We start from the raw sequence: 18,765 nt of genomic DNA on the forward strand, positions 1-18,765 counted from the left end.
TATAGTACAAAATCGATGTGTGCAAAAATACAAGATAGACAACTGTAAATACAGTAATTGTTTAAAAAACACACTAGTTAGCTTATTACATTCTGTCATGCTTTGAGAGGTTAATGACAATAATTGACAAACATTAATGTAGTAAATCACCCAGGATAATTATTTTCTGAAGGCACTTTGAAAGGTCAGCCTGTTGGCTTGTAATATTTAAATGTCGTGTTTGTTCCATTGACTGGCTGCTAAAGAGACAGTGACATATTGTATTTGTACTGTTCAGCTACAGTACTACACTGTACAAACAGATTGAAAAAAGCTTAGGAAGGAATGAAAGGCTTAGAATCAAGAATTAGACTTTTTCTGTTTTACCAACTAATGAAATCTCATGACCAGTTAATATCTGGAGGAAATCTCAATGGGAGAAAATAGGCTAAGAGAATAAATCCTAAAACAACAGTAACTTAAATAAACATGTCCCACAGGAGTAGTGGAGGGAGGCGGGTTGTTCAGCTAGTGCCTCACAGAGTTCTCCAAGGATTCTCCGTCAGCGTCTACATCGTCATACTCTCGTAGCTCGCTGGAAATGTGGAATTCAACTGTACTAGACTCTGAACCTATCGAGACAAAATAAGGCAGAATACTGGGTGTTACTGCACAGACACCTTCACAGCTCATCAATTTACTTATCTATTGAGATGCTGATCTTTGATTTATACATCCCTCAGCACAAATGTGCTTTTATTAATAAATGTATTTTGGGAATGTTAACATATCCTGTAAATGCAGTCTGTAATGATGTTCATGTCTATACCTGAATTTGAGTGGAAAACTGAGTCAAATCTATATGAATGAATGAAAAACATAAATCCTTTAAAAAATCTTTACTTTATTTCTAATGACTTGTAATTTCAGAGACACTGAATGTTGACACAAAACATTGAATAGACTTCGTACATGTACTACATTGTGCACAAACAATACTGTATAAAATGCTTTACCAAATCATCCCAAAATACATTTAGTAATATAGAAACAGCACAGAAGAAATTTCAAAGTAACAAAAGTAAATGTGTCCCAGTAAAAAACACCAAATCGATGTTCAGTATACACTCAGTAGTACGATTATTTGGTAAACCTAGCTAAAACTAAAGTGATTTAATACAACTGTCTTGGTTTTAATCTTAGTTGCAAGTTTATACTATTAGCGGCTCCCTTCATACATATTAATGAGGGTAAACATGTCTCTTAGTACAATACAAATATAATTGAACAGTACAAAAAACTACACTATCAAGTTTTACATAGTTTCACTTAACGGGCATTTCTTCCCATTCCTAAAGATTAATTATAAGACTGTTGTATTAAACTGGACTAGTTCTAGTTATGGCTACCATGTACACATGCAACTGAGTGTATTTCACATGTTTATCCTAATAATCTACAGCTGTGCCATTGTTCTCTGCATGTCATTAGATGCATTTCAATAATGACACATACAGCTCTATGTGAAGGAGCCACAGTTGCAGCACCCTTAACAGAAGGTCAGGATGTGCACACATTATGTGAAAAAGTACGCCCTGACACGGTGAAACACATGCTGAATTATGAAAATACCCGATCATTATGAACAAAAAACCCGTAACAATTTCATGCTACTGTATTCAGTCGGCGTGGATAGAACAGAAAATCCTGCAGGGGGTTCATGACCCTGAATGCCTCATTACTGCATCCAGAAGGAGTTTTCTTGACTATTAAAAACTAATCACAGAGAGCTTCAAGTTCAAGCTGGTCAATGTCACCATGTCACCAATCACCATTGTAAAACAATTCAAAAGCTTTCTTCATTATAAACACATCTCTCAGTAGATAATATCACAGTATAATGATTCCCTAAAAGAAATCACATGCTTCATATAAGAAACCAGTTCAGCAGACATCATGCAGCCAGAGGTGGGAAGTAGTGACAACTTTTTACTTTTACTTCTTACATTTTGATCACAAATACCTGTACTTTCTGCTTCTTACATTTTCCAAACAGGCTCGTTACTTTAGTTTTAATCTGTGTTTGGTGGCGTGATCATTATTATTTAGAGTCATTGCGTCCCTGTTAATTTGAACACGATCCGTGTATCCATAATTTCCTGGTCTTCTCTAAAGAAGAGGGACCAATGAAAACTTGGTCATTTTGCCGTTCAGCATGGAAACATTCATTAGCTAACAATGACATTATTGTTCTATTAATATAAAGTGAGGTCAGGTACTCTTTAAAACAGCTTGTAGTTATGGGTACTTTTTACATTTCGAAGCCCATATTTCTTTACTTTTACTTGAGAAAAGAAGTTCATGTCAGTACTTCTCTTTTTACCAGAGTATTTTTAAACACGAGTATCTGTACTTCTACTTGAGTAAAGGATGTGTGTACTGTTGCCATCTCTGCATGCAGCCCACAGGAAGCTTTAGAGCGTCACCAGCCCTGATACACAGGTGAGCTGTTACTGGCACTAGCCCAATTACCTTCTGAGAGCACGCTGATGGCGTCAGAGTGCTGTCCGTTGCTCATCATGTTCTTCTTGGCTTCCTGGACATGGCTCTGGTAGAGCAGAGTGGTGCCCACCGTGGGATTGTGCGCCGCTGTGTTCGGCACTGAAGTAGAAGCGGAGTCCCAGGCCAGCTTCCTCCTCTGCTGCAGTCTGAAGTCAACATCGAAGCCCGTCCAGCCGTGAAAGGCCAGGGTGTTGAGGAACGCTTGCATAGGGTTTAGGATACCCTGAAAAGGTCAAAGGCAAAAAGTTGAAGGTTTTAGACAGAGATGGCAAAAGTACACACATCCTTTACTCAAGTAGAAGTACAGATACTCGTGTTTAAAAATACTCTGGTAAAAGTAGAAGTACTGGCTAAACTTCTTTACTCATGTAAAAGTAAAGAAGTATGGGCTTCGAAATGTACTTAAGTAAAAAGTAACTACCAGCTGTTTGAAAGAGTAACTGACCTCACTTTATATTAATAGAACAATAATGTCATTGTTAGCTAATGAATGTTTTGATGCTGAACAACGGCAACATGACAGTTCTCATTGGTCCCTCTTCTTTAGAGAAGACCAGGAAATGATGGATACACGGATCGTGTTAAAATCAATAGGCACGCAATGACTCTAAATAATAATGATCACAACAGCAAACAGATTCAAACTAAAGTAACCAGCCTGTTTTGAAAATGTAAGAAGTACAAAGTACAGGTATTTGTGTTAAAAATGTAAGAAGTAAAAGTAAAAAGTTGTGGAGTAAAGCACTGATACCAGAAAAATGTACTTAAGTACAGTAACGAAGTATGTGTACTCAACTAGTTCCCACCTCTGGTTTTAGATATTGATAAAACTATGCTTCATTCTTTGTGTTCATGTTTTTTGACCTACCATTATAAACCATGTGATGAGGGCTGCGTTTCTGATATTCCTGAAGCCGTTGTCATTGATGTCTGTCTGCATCTCCAGGTAGAAGAGGAGGCTCTCGTTGATGATGTTGGGAACCCAGCTGAAACATCAATATGTCTCATTAGCATTTAACAAATCTGTAAATGAACCTCTCTTCAAACCAACAGCTTTAAATGACATTATTATTTTCATTAAAGGGGACCTATCATGCAAAATGTACTCTTGTACGTCTTTTATACATGAATATGTGTCCCCGGTGTTCCAGGGAACTCACCAAGTGTCAGAAAACACAACCCTCTCTATTTTCCTCCATACCCAAATCTCTAAAAAAGGGGCTGCAACGGATCTGATAAAAACTGATCCAGATTTGAACACTGTCCTGACGTCAGGACAGTGGCGCTACGGCTATTGGGCCAACTCCACCAATCAGGAGGAGACAGCCACAGCCATTGCCGTTCGAAAGCGCTGGAGACGCTGTAGTACATATGCCAGGCCTGTAGGTGGTGCTGTTCTCACAGAATCAGCCCTTGCAAAAACAGAGCTAAAAAAAGTGCAAATTGAGCAAAATGAGGCATGGCTAAAATGCATGATCTGTTTGGTATTTTGAAAAAAATAAAGTATAAATATGCCTTATATAGGTATGGTCCTACACTATATTATTCAAATATAGCATGATAGGTCCACTTTAAGTAAATATACAGCTGATATCCAGCTCTTATTTTGCTGTGGACCATGGTTATCATGACCTCCTATAACGACAATAATGCATGGATTTGCATGAATTGGTCACATTATTGCAAGTGTTACACTACAGCAAGATGGCTCAATTATATATTATCTTATCTGTGATACATGTTATAACCTAAGTAATGCTTGACTAATGCATGACTCATGGTGAGGTAATGCACGAGTTAATGCAGGGTGCATCAGAGGTTGTGTTGTGAATTGTGATTAGCTAAGGAATATTGATTCACTGTTACGTCATACATTCATTACATGCAATAAAATATAGAAATGCATGGTTTAGAGTTGAGAATATAAAACATAATTATATGGTCCTTTGAATAAACATAATAAAATATTCTTATAAGAAAAAAAGTGTAAAAACAAAATTACTTCCTTGAGTCTTGTTGTCATTATAAGGTTGCCAGGAAACCAGCAAACTAAGATCACATTGTTTTTACACATTGTCAAATTAAACGAGGTATACCATGGTATTTATTTAGCTTTAGAGGTGCTGTGTGGTAGATTGTATTGCTTTGGAGTGCCAGGCTAGCTCGTTGTGCTAAGCTAACTGGCTGCTGCCTAATACCACTCTCCTGTCTGTATATTCAATATATAAGTTACAATCTTCTCCCTTAAACCTCAGCAAGAAACGTGCTGCTGAAAATGTCAGACTATTTCTTTGAGTGTATCCCTTTGATAAACAATGTTAACATACCAGATGAAGAACACCAGCATAATTTTAAAGAAGCGTATCTTTATCTCATTGGCCAGCCGTCTCTCATTTTCTGTGTAGATTCCTTGTCGTCCTTTTAGCAAAGATGTCACTAGATTGGAAGAACAAAATAAGTAGATATTGAAAACCCATGTACATGTGTAAGAAAGTATATAACATAAAAGTATAGGAATTACCGGCAGATATGGTCCGATTAAAGAAGATAGGATTGGCCACGAGGACCAGCAGCATTGGTGCGTATGTGGTGACATAGTGAGGGATAGCATGCTGGAGGCCTTGCTCACAACTGCACACAATGCAAGAGAACATTAAAGTTAGCATTGGTAATCACAACTACATCACTGGGAGATAAGTTCTTAACCCAGTTTCAAAATCTTTTTTCTATGGACATACACACTGACTTATTCATCCACAGTTTTACTGATAGCCTCAGGCTCTTGAAAGACAAAAGACAGTGACAAAATGCTGGAAGGTGCTAGACCGTGCATCTAAGGAACAACAAAGGGACTTACTCAGAGATGGATGGATAGTAGAGCATGGCCACTCCTTCCACACACAGCAGCACGGCCAGACCCCATGTAATCATGTGGTAGAGGATAATGGTGCTGATGGGAAGAGAAACAAGTCATGAGACTGTCCACATGCTGCTCTTTTATCTTGAGGATACATTTTCTTTTCAATGGAGAAAATAAATGTACAACACGGACTGAGGTTTGAAATGTATTGTTAGCCCATTGAAACACAGGAAGAACGTTAAAACAGTATGACTGATCCATCTGTACACCTTTAGGAAATGCTCTCTCTACAACAAATTGCAAACTAGGTTTAGGGTAAGTCATGCGAGAAGAAGCAACACATGAATAGAACAAAGGAGGAATAAGTGAGAGAAGGATGTTTCACACATTCTCAGCTCAGTTTAAGGCTTTGCGCTTCATCTTGTGATTAAAGGAGAAGATGTGAAGGTGATAATGAAATATGGAAGGTGATGCTCAGATACCTGATTCCTGCAGAAGTTTTCACCACCAGGAAGACATCGACAGCATAACAAAAGGTCCACCAGAAAGAAGCGCTAAAAAACAACTGGATCCACATCTGTAACGCATAAATGAGACAGAAGACCCTTACTTTACAGGTCATAATGTTGATCATTCGTCATAATAAGAAGCATGAGTAACTGAGGTAAATATGTTATGTGTGACTTTACAGTTGAAAAGCCGTGGGCTAACAGATATTTTACAGTCAGCCTTGCCTACATGCTTGCTGAGCATGAGTGAAATCCGGATTTCCCAGGATCACGCATGATTTCGAATAAACAGAATTATGAGTTTGTGTCCGCTATAGCGCCTTTCTGTCATCTGTCAGGCATGAAGCTGAACTTAAACAACCTGTATGGTAAATGTACTTAACTTAACTGTACTGTTTGACTGTTTAAAAAGGGGAAGATTTGTAAAAATGCATCATACATACTGCGCTGCCGACACAGAAGACCTCTGGCCAGACCTCGGTGCTGTTGGCCACTGAGATACGCTCAATGATGTTCGGCAGGCCCAGCCAGACAGATGACCGCACAATGATACCTGGAGGAGGAAAACAACACATGATCTCATATTTGTAACCTGTTGAGAGAATCAGACAAGGCTGCTGGAAGAGGAAATAATACAAAACAAAACAGGGATCTGGATTTGATTAACATTTAAAGCATCATTTCATTCTGTATTATTAAGTGTGTTAATTAAGTACATTCAGTCATGGGAGTCCTTTTAACAGCAGATTTATGTCATGGAAATATGAACTACCTCCAGGTGTGTTTTATAAGGGTGTTTCCATTTCCTACACAGGACTCTTCACTGTGGATGGAAAAACAGGGAGCTCTCCCAGAATGTTAATGTGATGCAGACTACATGCTGTTGTATATTTCTCTTTAAACGGTGTCATGGGTGTGCTTCAAGCTGTTATTCCGCAGTTGTGGATGGATCTCGCCGGGCACTAAGCACACAGTAATACATGACTTCATCTGCCTCCTCTCTCACCAGGAGCACAGGCAGGGTGGTGATTGAAAATACTCTAAAGCCTTTTTCAGCAGAGGTGGGAAAAGTACTCAGATCGTGTACTTAAGTAAAATAAGAAGTACCACCAGAGTGTAGGAATACTCTGTTACAAGTAAAAGTCCTGCAATTAAAACGTTACTCAAGTAAAAGTGAAAAAGTACCAAAAGTACCAAAAGTACCAAAAGTACCAAAAGTACCAAAAGTACCAAAAGTAAAAGTATACTCATTATGCAGATTGGCCCATTTTAGAATTATATATGTTATATGTTTTTATTATAAATGATTGATGCATTAAAGTGTTATCAAAGCAGGTAAAGCTGCAGCAAGTGTTGATTATATTCACATCATTAATCCATAACTGCAGAGTAACTAAAGGTATTAAATAAGTGTAGAGTAGAAGTACATGATTTACCTCTGAATTGTACTGGAGTTGAAGTACAAAGTAGCAAAAAAATGAAATACTCAAGTAAAGTATATCAAAAGTGTACTTAAGTACTGTAATTGAGTAAATCTACTTAGTTACTTTACACCACTGTTTTTCAGTGTTAATAACATGTAGATATTGGTTGCTATAAGAACAATGCTGCATTCAGATCAACAGGAAAAAATGGTTTGCAGTGGTTAGGAGTCATTCATGACTCACATGAGAGGATAATGATTCATTCTTTTGTTTCGTAATAAGTTGCTTTAGAACCAAACATCTCAAATAAAGCTATCATGTACTCACTTTGAGTTTAGATTTGCGTATTCAAAGTTTGTTATCAAGTTTTAAGTTGACCAAGAGTGGGCAATTTTTAAAAGTTATGTTTTATGTTATTCTCTGTTTCACATGTCAGATAAACTGATGCAGTGCAACAAAAAGGTTAAAAACAACATATTTGCGAGTGTAATTAAATCCAGAAACCCACGTTGTGAAACAGTTTTCTGAGTGAAAGCAGGACTGTTCTTTACCTATGCATCCCAGTATGTCACATATACTGATGATGAACACTATCCGGGAGGAGGATGCGGGTCTCGGCAGCGGATACTGCCCGAGTCTTCTGTATCCTTTGCGTTTGGGCAGAATTTGTAAAACGGCAAACAAGAGACTGAGGGTCGCGCTGGCCAGACCCAGAGCAGCGAACAAATCGGGCTGGAAGGAGACCACGAAGTCTGTGACCGCGTCCCGGTTCGTACAGCAGAACGTCTCCAGCCGAGGGGAGGCCATGGCGCTCCGGGGAGAGAGGAACAGAGAAGTGGGCCCCGCTGTCAGGAGAAAGCAGAAAAGACAAGGAAAGTAGAGGAAATGATTGGGTGCATCAGCCGACTCAGTGAGAAATCACGGGGTTGAATCATCATGTGCTTCTATTTAATCCCTGCAGTTGTAGCTTAACTGTGCCACAATGCAAGAAACCGACAAAGGCCTGTGTGTGATCTCAAATTAGGTGAGTTCAGCAAGCTACTGAATATCTAATATTTTAGTGAAATCATGAACAGTATTTTGCTGCAGTATATCCCTGAAGAAAATACAGCAACATAAAAATATATGACGACATTTTTGATTTCATATACTTTATTGCAACACTGAGGCTAAATTGTGTATAGGCTCATAAAACACTGCTGATTTATTACAAAGAAAGTACAATGCATAATGTAAGTGAATGCAACGACATTATATATCTACTGTAAACATAGATTGTGTACTTTTTAATTATAACAACACCACCATTTACTAAATTCATAGGCTTCATAATCAAAAACGTAATTGTTGAGCTAACGCCTATTAACACCATATGAAACACAAGCACATAAACACATTTTATGAGTACAACAAATCATGTTTAACAATGAACAATTAGGTCAAGTTATCAATAAAAAGCATACCATATTTAGCATGTGGCTAGTTTAAGGCGGCCCATCCATCCCATTAGTGTGGTATATTCTGGGATGCTGTAACAGGGATGTATGTGGAGCCTGCTGGAGGTGATGTGAGCCAAACTCTGTAACTCATCAACAGTCTGACCCACTGATAACCCTTGTGGCGTACTGATATATAACAGACCTAACCATGTTACATTTGTGAAATTGGTGACCAGTGAATACTACTTGACTTTGCAGCAACCACTTTACCAACCTGCCATTTATGGGGCACGCTTTTGTGATAACAGACATTTTCCTGAATGTCAGAGCGACTTTAGGACTGGTCTCACATAGCCAGACTGAATTTGAGTTTTAATCCGAAAGGAATTACATTTATGTTGGTCTAGCCTAATACAATTATTGGTTTGAACATGAACACAAAATCTGATTTTGATAAAGAAAAAAAACAATGGTTGTCCGTAGTAGAGTAAGCAATGTCCTCTTTTCTCTTTGTTGTGGCTGTAGTGGAAAGGTCAGAGCTCAGGAACAAAGAGTTAAAAGCACATTTGTTTTGATCATAAACAGAAATGGTCAGCCTAAGAAAAAAAACCTCTCCTGTCCTCAGTCTCATAACAAGGATGACATTTGGTGCTTATGTGAGCTGACACTTGCACCAAGACCTTGCCTTGATATTATTTCCCTCCCAGTATGTATGCATGAGACATTGACCACGTCCAAATACTGGAGAGGTCATGGCAGCGGCTGGATCTGCCTGCTTGGACAGAGATCTGAGGAAACGGGTGGACATTTCAAGCAGATTTATTTGGGAAACAAAGCATCAAGGGCGTCCATTATTCAGTACTACAGAGAGGGCATTCATTGAGTTTGTCCAATGGCTTTCTAATCTATATGCACCTTCTCCGACCAGGCACAAAGTCAATTGTATGGCAAGTTTGTAGCCTGCTGCCAGGGATTAACAACTCCCTGAAGAATATGGTTAGCATCGATTTGCTGTTTAAACATCTGTTGCTGCCCTCTGCTGGTGTGCAAACAATGGAGCTCAAGAAACAACAGATATTGCTGCTTTTGGGAATATCTGTTTGTGGAAAGATATAGCTACTATTACACATTATTGTACTATATTTATAGCCTACATGAAGCACTAGAAGCAGCCTAAATCAATACTTACAAGGGTGTATAAATCTGGTGTATACTACGCCATAACACAGCAATTTCAAGACACAGACTTTGTGTGGGAACCTGATTGAGCTTTTTTAGGGAAGTCAGAGGTTGTGTAAGTTTATTGCCGGTGGTACTGATCCCTTCCTTTACTTTAAAGAGAGTCTGTCTAATTATCATGCCACCCATCCGCAGTCTGTTAAGTCTGAAGTGGATTTCCTGGTTTCTACAAAGCAAGCCATGAGATTATCTTTGTTAAGATCACTTGTGACCAAAAGTAATTAGGCAAAATGGGTTTTTTGGGATATTTAAAAAGACAATTCTGCTGTTATCTCCGCAACATGTCATTACCATTACAAAAATGACAAAAAAAGAATTGAACAACTATGTTGATTTAGAATTAAATGACAGAGAAGAAAACAAGCGAAGAAGAATTTTAAAAGTATTAGTACTGAATAAAAAAAAAATCATCAAAATCAATTCAGATTTTAGGGTATGAGTCAAAATACACGGCCGTCTGGAATCAAACTCTGCACAAACATCATTCACAGTGACACATCTTAAAACATGTTTAAAGATGTGCACCTCTGCAATAGTAGCACAATAATTCCAGAGGCACTTTAGATTAGTTTAGTAATGCTTTTATCCAACAATTTAAAGTAAAGCAACGGATTAAAGGATTTCTATCAGTGCAACAGGTACTGTGTTATTCTGTTATAACAGGCACAATATGAAGAAATACAGGCATATGATACATCTTTAAAAGTAAAAACACATTACAGCTTACTACAGGGTGACTACCAACAATACATAATGTCAACAGATCATTATGTATATACATTGATTCACTTCCGTCCAGTTTATCCTTAGTTTTACTCAAACAACTGAACGCCGCCCATCTCCTACTGGAGAGGATGGGTGTGACTGTACAGTGTCAAATTACACTGAAATTACAGACCTGCTCAACAGGCCCCTCTCCCACTCCCTCTGCACCTTCATTGGTTGAGAACCAGTAGCTTCATTGTACCAGCCTGTTTCCTGCAGGCAAATACTTTGTCAAAGAGGAAATGACATCACAGCAACCAGACCTGCCACCAAAACAGTGAAAACAGATGAGTAGCAAACGCCTCTCAGATGTATTTTGACTTCGAGCAGCATACAGTTCAGCCTCTGTTGCAAAAACCTATGAAGCAAAACGATCCGGCCTTAAAACAGCTTTTAGAACGGCAGTGAGAAGTATGTCTGCTGGACACAGAGAGACTCCGCCAGACACTGCATGTCAAAACAGAACTCCTGTTTTTTTCTCCAACCCTTTGATGAGTGGTGAGCATCTGCGGGCAGCATATGCTGACACTGCAGTTTGTTTACTGCTCTGGACAGAATGTTTCTGCTTTTCATTGTAATGCACATTTATGTTATGTAAAAGGTTGCAGTGTATCCCTTAGGTTTACTGCTTTGGAGGGGTGCTGTCTGAGCGGAGGGGGATATATCTTTTTTTAAATCCTCTGGAGCAGAGCGAGGAGCTGTGGATTATTGTTATTGATTAATGCATCAGTGTTTCTTAGGGTCAAAAACACTAAACTCACAACTTAAAATGAAAGCGTTCACATGTTCAATGTGAAAAGTGACAGTAGATATAGATTAGTTGCAATTTGGTGCTATATATATATACAAAAAAAAAAGTATTACAAAAAAAAAAGATTATAATTTTTTTCTTTTTATTAACACCTTGAATTTCAGGGGGGGGGGGCGCGGGGCTCCGTTGGCGGGGCGCAGCGCCCCTCCAAGATAATGGTAGGGGAAACACTGGGTTGTGTGTGACCATTTTTTCTAATGCCTATACCTAGATACTGAATCAGATTGGTCTCCAATTCACGATGCTGCCTTTAATGGACGTGTCCTCGCTCTGCAGAGACTCATTGCACAGGTAAAGTTTAACTGGACTTTGCATGTTACATTAAACTGCATTATAAAATGAAATGTATCTATGTATTTATTGAGAACAAGTCTGAAACTCATCACATTGCTTATATTGAGATCTTGTAGTAACACTAAACGTACTAATATGCATCTACAATGTTACATTTGCTGTGTGTGTTCACAGGGTGTGTGTGTGAATCTGAACACTCTGGACCAGGTCTCCCCCCTCCATGGAGCATGTTTGCAAGGCCACACAGCGTGCGCCAAGCTTTTGATGGAAAATGGGGCAAATGTCAGTAAGGCTCCATTGTCTGGATATGTCTTTTCTTTTATAAATATGAATACATTTAAGATGAGCTCAAAGGAAGACAAAATGTTTTGTGTGCTTATTTACCAGAATCCTCCCCTAGTCTAGTAAGGAAGCAGCCCATCAATTATTACTAGGTTTAACTTTGTTTTGGTGCATTTTAGTTAGAGATTAACCAAACAGAGACAAAACATGCAGACACATTAAGGCATGCACGTTTAACATAAATCTGAAGATACAACACTGTATGTTTAAAGGCAGACCCTCAGTGAATATGGTATACATATAATCGAGGCTATATAAGGTTTATAACTTAAAAACGTAAATCTTTACACTTGCTAAACAACCTTTTGGTCTTGAATTTTGGTAAATCGTCTCAAAACTATCCTCCCCCCTGTCAGGTTAATGGTTCAACAGTGGATGGACAGACTCCCCTATCAGAAGCCTGCGCTCGGGGTCATGTGACCTGCGTAACCCTGCTCCTTCAGCACGGAGCCAGTCCTCTGGGGACCAGCCTGACCAGCTCTCCAATCCACAGGGCTGCGGCCAAAGGTCAGAGGTCAAGTTCCACTGCATATGAACGGATAATCTGAACCAGCTTAATCAGTCACTACATAATGCACAAAGGGTGGCAACACATCAGAAAATATGTATAACTCATCAAAACAGAAAATATGTGTTGTTTTAGGCTACAAAGTAAAACAACAGCATATCTTTCCCTTGATACCAAGCGAAGGCACATTTCAAAGCACATCCCTGTCTGTACATCACTTCTCATTGTGATGATTCTGGTAACTCTGTCTAGGTCACATAGAGTGCATCGAGCCTCTTGTTCAGCACGGTGCAGATGTGGATCAGTTTATCGACCAATCAGGGTTCCCTCTCCACGTTGCCTGCTCCAATCAGCATCTGAGTTATGTGAGGAAACTGCTTCAACTTGGTAAGAATGTCTTCAGCTTCAACTTTTAACCTCTAAAGAACGTATTTAGGTTATTTAGACTAACACTTTCAATGGTTTGGAACGAAGGATAGAAGGATGGAAGGATTATGATGCAATGTTATACAGTTTAAAGAACCAACCTGTATATAATAATTCAATCAATTCACTACAACATTTAAATGCTACTTACATACTAAAGTACCAGTAATAATAATAATCTTGTAATATAATTAATGATCATTACACTCAAAGGAGCCAAGTCTACTAGTACACAGTACATTTCTCTGAGTAAAATTGACTCAAATTGAAGAAAATTTTACTCTAAAAATATAACATTTGGTCCCAACCTATATAGAGTAAAATGTACTCTTTGTTCAGAGTTGTATTTTTAGAGTTCATTTTACTCTATTATGTGCTTAGATTTGACTCTGCTTAATGGTTATTTAATCTATGTATTGTATATTAAAAACAACTCTACTGCCATTTTACTAATAATAGAAGGTGATTTTACTCCCAATCGAACGTCATTTCACTCCAACTAGAAGGTGATTTTACTCCCAATAGAAGGTAATTTTACTCAGAATAGAATAAATGAACCATAATGATCTTTACAATAAAAAAGGTCAATAAACCAAAGTGCTTAAGGAACATGAGTGGGCGTGTGTGAAGCTGACCATTGAGCGGCCCGACCAAGCAAGGAGGCCGAGGCAGAGAGTTCAAATACAACCCGGTGTGGGCATTTATTCCTCTTTGTGGTACAAGATACACAGCCTCAATATGACTGTCTCACGTGAACACAGTCACCAGCCACCAGGACCTCACACCCACACACTAACAGGAAAACAGAACCTAAATACACACAGGACTAATCAAACCAACAAGACACAGGTGAGGAGGGAGGAGAAAACACAGGGCACCAGGTGAACGCAATCACCAGCAACAGACAAGACGGGAGGGGGAACACTTTTCAAACTAAAACAGGAAACAGAGACAGACAAACTAAAACATAGACAGATTGTGACAAATATATGCATAAATGACATATAATCACATGCTTCCTGTGCAATGTTTTAGCGTGGAACAAATGAATATACTTCGCCAATAATGAAGCTATATAATCCGTAACGGAGACCGAGATCTATGGCCCCAGAGATCACCTCCATTACAGCGTGGTCATGGTTTAACTCCAATCAAGGTTCAAGGTTCAAGGTTCAAGGTTCTTTATTGTCAATCTGACATAGCTACAGAGTAATTATGCAGTTGAAAATCTTATGTCACAGGCTTCTCCAACAATGCAATAGAATTGACTCTGCATTTTTGATCGCACTCTAGAAGCTATGAGTAATAAATACACTCCAAAATGATTAAATATCACTATTTCAGAGCAAAATAGTAATTACTCTGGAAAAAATACTCACCAATATTTCCTGTGTACTTTTACTTGGAATACTTTAAGTACGCTAATCATTCTCACACACTTAAGGGCCCTTTTTTATGTAGTATTTTTTATTTTAAAGATGACTCTTTCTTGTAAAGTTACGTGTGTTTAAATAAAAAAAACACTGGCCAGGTAAGTGTAGTGTATTAATTGTATAAAGTGACATTAAAGGGACATTTTAGAGTCAAAAAAGTTTTGTATATAAATAAACCTCATATAGCCTCGATTATATGTATACCATATTCAGTGAGGGTCTGCCTTTAAACATACAGTGTTGTATCTTCAGATGTATGTTAAATGTGCATGCCTTGATGCACATGTGTCAAACTCAAGGCCCGGGGGCCAAATCAGGCCCTTGGTGGATTTAATTTCGGCCCGCAGGATAATTTTGAATTACTATTCGATCTGGCCCGCCGGTATATTGCACGCACACCTTCACTCAACCCTGAGGATTTCCTCAGCTCAGAGCCTGACTCCAAACATTGATGAACTTGCACCCAAGATGAGATGCCAAGTATCTGGCTTGAACTAGCATCACAGAGCAGCAAACTGAGTTTCAAAGTTTCCTTCTGCACTTTTTCTCTCACGACAACAGGGCATGTTTGGTTTTTTCTTTGAGGGAAATAGTTTTTTTGAAGCTGTTGTTGGCCTGTGGAAAAATGTAATCATAAGAAATGGCTCTGGAAAAGCTGCAGATAGAGCCATAAGAAATGAATGCAACTGATTATTTAATGTTTAATGTTGTTTTTATAGGCAATAATTTAAGCTTTGTTAGTTCCAGGTTTAATATGTGCAATAAGTTCATTTCAATAGGTTTTGCAATAAACATTGAACCAGTCCGGCCCTCGACTAGTACCCATTGTTTTATTTTGGCCCACTGTGTATTTGAGTTTGACACCCCTGCCTTAATGTGTTACTCAACAGTAAACCTAAATGCAGTGCTTGTGTAAACACACACTGTTATGTTTACACTGCTGGCTGATTCACACATTATATAACACGCCTGCTGTATCATATCTAAAACATCCACTCATTTGGGCTTTCTAATTTGAATATACATAACCTGAGAGTAAATACAGTCCAGCTAGGAAATGGCCCAGTATTTCATGTGAGCAATACATTAAATAAGTGGTGCTGTAGGAGACCCTCTCCCCCAGTTATGTAATGAGAGCAGGATCATACCTCATCACTCTGCTGTGTTCAGGTGCCAGAGTGAACAGCAGCGTGTCCGGAGAGTCTCCGCTGCACATCGCCGCCCGCCTCTCCAGCCCTGAGCTGGTGTCTGTCCTGCTGGACCACGGGGGGGATGTATCCCTCCGGAACTCTGAGGGCAAACAGCCGGTGGACCTTGCCCCCCCCAGCAGCCTGGTGGAGAGGCTGCTGAGACAGGCAGGAGGTATTCAATCCAAACTAAACAAGTAGTGGCGATTTGCACGGCCTTTACATTAGGCTGGCGCCCTAAGCCGTAGCTAATAATCAAAACATCTCTCTGTCATGGCTCCTCTCTCCCCCCCCCCCCCCCCCCCCCCCCCCGCCGCCCAGGAGCCTCTCCTCTCATGCAGCTGTGCCGGCAGAACATCAGGAACACTATGGGCAAGCAGAGACTGGGTAGGATTCTCGACCTTCAGCTTCCCACAGAAGTGAAACAGTATCTTCTCTACAAATCAGACCCAGGGGGAGATCTATTGCAGTGAATAAATCAGACTCTGTGTCGGACTCGCAGCATTTAACTTCTAGGTCAGTAGGGGGTGCAGTTGCATAATCTTGTAGTGAGGCGTTGTGGTTTTGTTAGTAATTAACTCTAGTCTCCAGTGTGACAGACCTCTGTAAACAAATCGACTCTCAAGATCAATCTGGACTTTTATCTGAGAACTTGAAGTTTTTATCATTAACTATTCATAACCATAAGATCATACATATTTAAAATGAGAATATGGGCTCATAAAGTCTAATAGATGTTGCATTATTAATGTTAAATAAAGGTTTCACAAACCGAAACAATATTATTTTAATTAGACAACCCTCTACATTCAGCTTATATGCTTTTTTGTTGTTATTTGAAACTGAAGATCCTGTTTTTGATGCTGCTGTTTTGGTTTTGGTTTTCTTTAGACATACAGAAAACTAAACTTACTTTCAAACGAAATCCTGTAAATGGTGTATTGTATATCGTCCTTATAGGGCATGTAGGAACATGTTTCAAGAGCAACTTTAAAAAAAAGCATCTCAGTCGATTTAAAGACATCATACAGTAGATAAGTGATTTCAAAGGCAAATCTCTGCAAGTGAAAACATCTTCAAATCTGGACTCATCAATAGAGAGATAGGACTTGATCAATTCCACAACCACATTCTTGTACTGCGATTGTCATGACTAAATAATTCAATCGTGGCAGATTGTCTCTTTCCTATTTTAAATCAAAAATAAATCAGATATATCTGCAGTCTCTCTCCGGCTGGGGGAGATTTCAGTGTTTTATATGTCCTATGTGGCTTCTATGCTAAACCAGATGTTTTAAGCTTGGTCATGCTCTTCTGAGGAATGAGTCTACATAACCAGAAACTATGAGTCAGCAGATTAGGAGCACAAACCACTAGAGGTTTGAAGCACTAAAAACCCTTTATCTTCAAATGACCTCTTGCACCTTATTTTATTCTAAGGATTTCTGTTATTTTGGATTGTAAAGTGTATTTTATAATGTTCCTACAGATTTAAAAAGAAACACAAATAAATAAATGGATCTCCAGATGGAGAGTGAATAAACATGCATTGTTCATTCAGCAACAGCTTCTGATGTAAGGGCTTTGTTGTTGAGCACAGGAAGTGTTGAGAAATTATGCAAATTCTCCTGTGAAATAACTGCTTTTCCCCAGAGTCTAAAGAGTTTATTTTTGAATAAAAAACGATCACAAGAATCAAGCAAACAATAAAAACCCAAACATGATGTGAACACTGGATGTATACAGGTAGAACAAAGACAACACATGTTATTATAACCAGAGGTGGGAAGTAGTGGAGTACAAATACTTCGTTACTGTACTTAAGCAAATGTTTCTGGTATCAGTACTCCACTACTTATTTTTCTGACAACTTTTTACTTTTAGTTCTTACATTTTTAACACAAATACCTGTACTTTCTACTTCTTACATTTTCAAAACAGACTGGTTACTTTAGTTTTAATCTGTTTGGTGTCGTGATCATTATTATTTAGAGTCATTGCGTGATTTTAAAACAATCCGTGTATCCTTCATTTCCTGGTCTTCTGTAAAGAAGAGCGACCAATGAAAACTTTGTCATTTTGCCGTTGTTCAGCATCGAAACATTCATTAGCTAACAATGACATTTTTGTTCTATTAATATAAAGGGAGGTCAGTTACTCTTTCAAACAGCTGATAGTTACTTTTTACTTAAGTACATTTCGAAGCCCAAACTTCTTTACTTTTACTTGAGTAAAGAAGTTTAGTCAGTACTTCTACTTTTACCAGAATATTTTTAAACACGAGTATCTGTACTTCTACTTGAGTAAAGGATGTGTGTACTTTTGCAATCTCTGATTATAACCCAGTTATTACTATTTTCCCAAAAGTTCCGTTTTGTTTAGCACAGCCACGCATATACAGTCCTACATCGGAATAATAAACATCTGCAAATCTTCATGTCTCAGACAAGGAAGAGTATTTATGAGAGGCTTCTTATTTCCTTGGCCTGTTGCGTATTACAATAACCCGAGATAGAGGGCACGGCAACAGATACATCTTTGATCTATACAATTCCCTATTCCAATTAATTCAGATGGTATAAACCAAAGAATACAATGTTTTATTTAGGTCACTACTCCTTTCCATGGCCCAGATCTAGTATTTAAGATGTGCCAGCATGATTTCATGCTAATCATTTTGCTTATCCTCAGCCTGAAGCGGGAACACTCTCTGAAAAGTGGATCCATCTTGATTATCTCAATACTTTTGGGCTCACAAGTTGCATAAATATTGAGTGGAAGCGAGGCATCATTGGTGATGTTTTCCAAAGTGTCAAGCAGCGTGATAGCTGTCAACACATATCCTTCAAGGGCTCACTGACCTCTGACCTGTGTGTGTCTGTCCATGCAGCCAATCAGTAAGGCTGATGCAGCCCAGGAGGGAAAGCATAAAACAGGATTAAGACAGAGGGAAATGGCAAGGAAAATAGTAAAGATGGAGAATAAAC

At 38.7% G+C, this 18,765-nt stretch overlaps 2 protein-coding genes across 3 annotated transcripts; one reads left to right on the forward strand and one right to left on the reverse strand.

The window, feature by feature from the left end:
* Positions 1-34: 34 nt before the first annotated feature.
* gpr143 (G protein-coupled receptor 143) lies at positions 35-10,981 on the reverse strand. 2 transcript variants are annotated; one of them, XM_034128602.1, is made up of 10 exons: positions 10,911-10,981; positions 7,886-8,179; positions 6,354-6,463; positions 5,884-5,978; positions 5,399-5,491; positions 5,063-5,172; positions 4,869-4,977; positions 3,410-3,527; positions 2,512-2,764; positions 35-611 (listed from the first exon to the last, which is right to left on the reverse strand). In XM_034128602.1, exons 2-10 carry the CDS (start codon positions 8,139-8,141, stop codon positions 508-510), a joined length of 1,248 nt encoding a protein of 415 aa, XP_033984493.1. In that variant the 5' UTR covers positions 8,142-8,179; positions 10,911-10,981; the 3' UTR covers positions 35-507. The 2 variants fall into 2 exon arrangements, with proteins under 2 accessions (XP_033984493.1, XP_033984494.1); XM_034128603.1 differs by lacking the exon at positions 10,911-10,981 and having other exon boundaries at positions 7,886-8,322.
* Positions 10,982-11,021: 40 nt separating this feature from the next.
* On the forward strand, positions 11,022-17,434 carry LOC117481088 (ankyrin repeat and SOCS box protein 9-like). Its single transcript, XM_034128604.1, has 7 exons — positions 11,022-11,275; positions 11,800-11,879; positions 12,057-12,164; positions 12,581-12,731; positions 12,985-13,119; positions 15,762-15,953; positions 16,100-17,434. The coding sequence occupies exons 1-7, from the start codon at positions 11,191-11,193 to the stop codon at positions 16,249-16,251; spliced, it is 903 nt and encodes a 300-aa protein (XP_033984495.1). The 5' UTR covers positions 11,022-11,190; the 3' UTR covers positions 16,252-17,434.
* Positions 17,435-18,765: the final 1,331 nt, after the last annotated feature.

Source organism: Trematomus bernacchii, unplaced genomic scaffold, assembly GCF_902827165.1.
Source record: "Trematomus bernacchii unplaced genomic scaffold, fTreBer1.1, whole genome shotgun sequence".
Classification (NCBI taxonomy): Eukaryota; Metazoa; Chordata; class Actinopteri; order Perciformes; family Nototheniidae; genus Trematomus; species Trematomus bernacchii.